The sequence below is a fragment of the Asparagus officinalis genome, chromosome 8 (genome assembly GCF_001876935.1).
Source record: "Asparagus officinalis chromosome 8, Aspof.V1, whole genome shotgun sequence".
Lineage (NCBI taxonomy): Eukaryota > Viridiplantae > Streptophyta > Magnoliopsida > Asparagales > Asparagaceae > Asparagus > Asparagus officinalis.
Window position 1 is genome coordinate 18,007,896 of NC_033801.1, and position 5,892 is coordinate 18,013,787.

Genomic DNA, 5,892 nt, shown 5'->3' on the forward strand with positions numbered 1-5,892 from the left:
CGAGTTACAGATCCTAACAACATGCAGCTGCACTCTTTTCTTAAATTTGTCTAAAAATTGTTATCTTTTAATTCAATCTCCCTGCAGAAACGTTTCACTTCCTGTTTCTCTTAAATTTGTTTAAGAAAAGAAAATACTATCTTCTCTAGGTCTTAGGGTAGAGTTTGGGAATTAATACTATCTTTCAATCACCCGAGTGAAGTATTCAGAAATTACTTGAATTATTTTATAAATGACATGTCCTATTCAGCCATGTGAAGCAGTCGAATGTATAAGCAGAATCTTGCTGGTGTGTGTAATTCTTGTTTCCTACATGCATTTAAATCACACACCAGCATGGTCACACACTAGGATGTTGATTACTTCTTGCTGAATCCTTTCACTATGATTCAGGACCTGTGTTTATAAGACCATGTTCCATGTTCATTTAGTCCGATCATTATATTAATGTTTTGGCAGGTATATGTACTTCACGACCTCTTTTCAGAAGCCATTTATATGTTCCAAGGATTCAACTCTTAGTATATGGGAAGACCCCACACATACCCTCTATTGTGAAACAAAAACGGTTGGGTTGTGGATGGGAAGGCTACAATCACATACCTAGGAGATCCACTTTTGAAGACAGGTATCCTGAGAAGGGAAAGACAAGTCTTGTTAAAGCAATTGCTACTGTTGAAGCAGAAGTCTCTGTAACGAGTGATAATGACCAGAGAAGTCACAGTTTGCAATTTGATTTTAACTCGGAGTCTCAAGGACTTCATGTTTCAGATGATGACTCTATTGATAAGGATGAAAAAGAAAGGTTACGGAGAATGAGAATCTCGAAGGCAAACAAGGGAAATGTTCCATGGAACAAGGGCAGGAAACATAGTCCAGGTAGGAAATTTCAGTTCCTATTTCATACGGTTTAATCCTTCTAATCTCTTTTGTATCTGTAAATGTTCCCAGTTGTGCTCATTATTTCTTTAAAATATGCCTGCAGAAACTCTTCAGAGAATACGAGAAAGGACCAAACTAGCAATGCAGGACCCCAAGGTGATGTCATGTAAGAAAAATGCAAATTATTGTTAACTATTATCTGAAAGGATATTTAACATCAGAAGAACAATAGTTGGGCATGGAGAGTTATTATGCCAGAGACATATTTCTATGTTTAATATACTCTATTTTCTGCTGTAACCATTGTATAAATTGTAGGGGTCTTCTCTCAAGTATATTATGCTAAATGGAAAAATTAGAGCAGATAGTTACAGATTTCTCAATAATGTTTATGCTTTATTGTTCTACAAAAATATCTCAATTGCTAAGTTTCCTGAAGGTTTTTTTCTGTTTGGTAGAAACTGATTGAAGAAAATGAGTCATGTATCCAACCTCAAAAGTTTGGATGAAGCTTTTGTTTGTTTCTCTACCTGATAGAAAAAGTAATCAAGTATATTGAGAATGTATTTCGCCTACCATCAGGTGTAGGTTCTTATATATCTTGCATGTCCCTATAAGTTTGTGTGCCAACTCTTCTTAGTTTTGGCAATGAAAATTCAGAATCATGATTTTTCCTTGTATCACCTCATGCCTTCTTATGTGTAAATTATGCGAACATGCTATTGATAGAGTTATTTGTCATGCAAATTAGACGGAACTATTCAATTCTTATTAAAGTTTTGGCATGCAGGTTAAAATGAAGTTAATGAATTTGGGTCATGCTCAGAGGTAGGTTACCCTTTCAAATATTTTCTATTGAGATTTCATATTAATTTTTGCTTTGCAGTCTGGTTTCTTTTCAAAGTACCATTGATAGTATATGAAAAGTAAATGCCAATTCCCATATTTTATTCAACTAATTGAGTCATTAGTGTCTGTTGTACAAATGCCTTTGTGTTAGTTTTGAATACTTTCTTCAATTTAATCTCTTCAGTCTTGATTACTTTTTCCTTAACAACTTAATCTACTATATAAGGGTAAACACAATGAATGTTTCCTACCTTCGTTGCTCCATATCTTAATATTTGGGTGACCATTCTTTTCGAAAGAACTCTTGCATTTTATTTATGTTTGTGGCGCAGTTGCACGCTTTATGTCACAAAGATATCATTACTTTGTCAAAGAATCATATGCAAACGAAGCGAAATGAAGAGGGAGTTTGTAGTAGAAGCAACAAGAAGTTTGTCATATAAGTAAAACCTCTTTATTACACAAAACGGGTAGATGACCAAGATATCATACTCTCCTAAGTAAATGGTTTTCAGTTTGATTATCACACAACAGGAAAATCAAGTGCCGTTTTATTGGAATGAGACAGAATGACTAGCGGGACAGCTGAGCGTGCGTGGCTCCTGCTTCAGCCCGGTATCAGTCTCTTGGACATGATGGGCCCAGTTGTTGTGCCCAGATTAATTTTCTTTTCTGCATTTTGATCTGTCTTTCAGCACGAAATGTTTGATGTCTTACAATATTATTTAATAAAATTATTTGTTTCTTTTAATATTTAGTTTGACAAATATTTCTAACATTATTACTCAGTTCGACGTGTATTGCATTGTGTAAAAATAGAGCATTAAAACAACAGTTACTGAATATTGAAAATATACATTAAAAACATTTTCTTAAAAATAGTTAATTAAATGAAGTGGGCCAGGGAGGGAACCCCTCCGTTCCTATCCTGCTTCCGGGCCATGCGGGTCAATTGGACATGATGGGCTTGATTTCTGAGAAAAAGGGATGGGATAAAACAGGCCACAGGACTGTCCATCTCATACATTGGCCCACATAGGGTACGGGATGGTTGTCCCGGCCCGGCCTTTATAACACTCTTGCGCAGCATGATATGTGTGAGGTTTTAGGTTGGTGCTCTTGGAGGCTTGGATACCTTGCATAAAAATGTAAAGGAAAGGTCAGTCACTTACCTTTTTGATAATTCCCATGTGGAACAAATTTTTGGAATGTAGAAGAATTCATTACAAATAGACAAAATTCCCCTTTTCTCCATTTACTTTATCAAATACTATTGAAAATAATATAAGTTGTTTGATTGAATTCATTTAAAACGCTAGATACATGCAGATGATCCTCAAAATTTAATAGTTTTGCATCTTATACCTGGTTCCCTATATCATAACATGCCCGTGCTACTTCAGGAACTAGGCTAACCTGAAATGTATTACTGGCCTTGAAATATTAATGCCATATCCAACTAGTTCAGCTTGACTTCACCTAGCTTGTTCTCGTTTTCTTTTGCCAAGTTCTTGACATGGAATTGTAACCATAATCTTGCTACGTTTATGCAGTGAGGAGACGAGGATAAAAATTGGAGCTGGAGTCCGGGAGGGCTGGCAGCGACGTCGTGAAATGTTGATGGTTCAAGAAGGCTGTTTGTTTGAATGGCAAAACATTGTTGCTGAAGCATCTCGGAAAGGTTATGCCAGTGAAGATGAACTGGAATGGGATTCATACAAGATCATAGATGAGCAGCTGAAACAAGAGTGGTTGGAGAGCGTTGAGAAGAGGAAGATGATGCCTAGGCCTAAAGGTAGCAAAAGAGCACCAAAATCCCCGGAGCAGAGAAGGAAGATTTCAGAGGCCATTTCTGCCAAGTGGGCAGATCCTGTAAGGGCAAACTTAATTCAGACTTTTTGTTGTCTCTGTTTTATGCTGTTGGATGCTTCTTTTACCCACTCTTTTTTTCCTTTCATACTACTATACTAGGAATACCGAGGTCGGGTTTTTTCTGCACTTGCAAAGTATCATGGTGTACCTGTTGGAGTTGGAAGAAAACAAAGAAGAAGATCACCTGGTGAAACTTCATCTGTAAAAAGAGAAGGTGTGAAGAGGAAATCTAAACCTAAAGGAACTGATGATGAGGCTAAAAGTGTCAAGAAAGTTCCATCTAGGAGAAAGAGGAATGCCACCCCTTCATACAAAGATCCATTGGCCAGTTCCAAGTTGGAAATGATCAGAAAAATCAGGGCGGAAAGGGCGGCAATGGAAAATAAAAAGAGAGAAGCCACTGAAAGGGCAAAGTAAGTCTTGTTATATATAATACTGTTTCATGAATACCTTTTCTTTTGCACCTCTTAATCTTTGGGAGTTATCTCTCACACATGCTTCCGAAGGTTGACGTTCTTTAGTCCATGTCGATCCTCCACTTATATTTGTGAATGGTGATACTACACCTATGTCTCTACTCTGATTAGATAATTAAGCAAATGCTCATTCTTTCTCTAGATGCTTTGAAGCTGAGCCTGAGTTGTATTCGAGTATATCTTCAATTTCATTTGCAATCAGATAGCAACAAGTTTTAAGGACATAGCTTTAATTTTCATCACGCTTATGTGTGCATGCAAGTGCACACAGCCATCCACTCACCCACCCACCCACGAAAACACACACACACACACACATCAGAATTTTAGCGTGAGAAAATTACAAACATCAAAAGGTTAAGCAAGAAACCGCAGTAAGGCTGCTCACTAGGGGTTCATTGTTAAAAATACATATCATTTAACCTGTCATCCTTAATTTCTCATTTTTCATCTCAAGATACAACTGTTTTATTGTGTCTGGCTTTGTGTAAACTAGAGCAACCCATTTTACTTACTCTCCTAATTGGTTTATTCAGACTACTGATCGCCGAAGCAGAGAAGGCTGCTAAAGCTCTTGAGGTGGCTGCACTAAAGAGCCCTCTTGCCCAAGCATCACTTATTGAAACCAGGAAGCTGATTGCAGAGGCAACCAGATCAATTGAAAGCATAGAGAGTGGACAGCTCACATCACATGACTCTGGAGATGAAGCTTCTTTTACCCCTGATGCAACAGTAAACCATTTTCAATCTAGTCATGAATCACTCAACAGAGAAACAGTTTTAGATGAACGAATAGTGGATGGCTTACATCTCGAAAAATCATGTGAGACAAGATATGATTCATCCAATCAGCGTAACTATAAAGGCGATGCTGGTGGTAGATTAACACTTCAGAATGCACCAGAAGCTGGAAATCCATTGACCTCAACAAGTAGAGAAGAGTTTAACAATGTCCAAGATGATTCTGGTGTAAAAGATTTACAAGTGAACCAACCTCATATCAATGGCTCTATCAAGTACATAAAACCACTGCCTGAAAGAGAGCGGACATCGAAATCCAAGGAGGGCAAGGGGACCAGATCTGCATCCAAAACTAAAAAGTGGGTGTGTGGTAGGTTGGTCGAAGTAGATGAATAAATAGTGGTTAAAGAAAAATGTGGTAGGATGCAGCGAAAGGTATTTCTTGAAACACAAACATTTTGATACGTAAATTGCCCTCATAGGTTACAGTCCTGGTCCTCACGAATATTCTGAGATATGGTTTACTTTTCTGTATAGGGGAAATTTGGCCAATGTATGTACTGTAAATGTTTCTGTTGCAGTGGAAAGATTGTTCAGGACTTTAGCTGATCAGCAAAGGAAATGCAGTCTTAGGCTACTTAGTCACGATGGAAGTTCAATATATAGATGTTTGTACATGTGTTTTAAGCTGTTATTTAGACATTGCAGATATATGCGTAGTGTTGTTTTCGCATGAATCGATTTTCAGAATGCGATCAACTCTCTTTTATGCTTGTATCTGAGGACATTTGCTGTTTCAACCGTTCATGTCGCTAGATCACCATCCAGTGTTAGCATATTAGTTATAAAGACACATGATTATTCTATCTTCTATATGTGCATCAGATGCCTGGAATGCTTCATGCTGAAATCTAGTTGCTTGATTCTTGATTCTGAGACGCTGGTGGAAATTTTGCCCAAAAAGCCAATCCCTGAGATGCTTCTTCAAGAAATTATTGATTCTATGACTTGATAATATTTCTTTTTAATTGTTCGGATGCTGATGCTGACTATTTCATCTCGTGTTCATTTT

At 37.4% G+C, this 5,892-nt stretch overlaps 1 protein-coding gene across 3 annotated transcripts; it reads left to right on the plus strand.

The window, feature by feature from the left end:
- On the plus strand, positions 457-5,686 carry LOC109820124. Of its 3 annotated transcripts, XM_020386207.1 has the most exons (7): positions 670-879; positions 986-1,038; positions 1,673-1,710; positions 3,285-3,603; positions 3,703-4,016; positions 4,616-5,255; positions 5,358-5,686. In XM_020386207.1, the coding sequence occupies exons 1-6, from the start codon at positions 816-818 to the stop codon at positions 5,214-5,216; spliced, it is 1,389 nt and encodes a 462-aa protein (XP_020241796.1). In that variant the 5' UTR covers positions 670-815; the 3' UTR covers positions 5,217-5,255; positions 5,358-5,686. The 3 variants fall into 3 exon arrangements, with proteins under 3 accessions (XP_020241798.1, XP_020241796.1, XP_020241797.1); XM_020386209.1 differs by having other exon boundaries at positions 457-879; positions 4,616-5,686; XM_020386208.1 differs by having other exon boundaries at positions 783-879; positions 986-1,048; positions 4,616-5,686.

Excerpts from the sequence above, each read along its gene's own strand:
- LOC109820124 (XM_020386209.1), top strand. The coding sequence starts at position 816 with ATGAGAATCTCGAAGGCAAACAAGGGAAATGTTCCATGGAACAAGGGC. Across the intron at positions 1,039-1,672 it reads TAGCAATGCAGGACCCCAAG|GTTAAAATGAAGTTAATGAA; the intron begins GTGATGTCATGT and ends TTTGGCATGCAG. Across the intron at positions 1,711-3,284 it reads AATTTGGGTCATGCTCAGAG|TGAGGAGACGAGGATAAAAA; the intron begins GTAGGTTACCCT and ends ACGTTTATGCAG.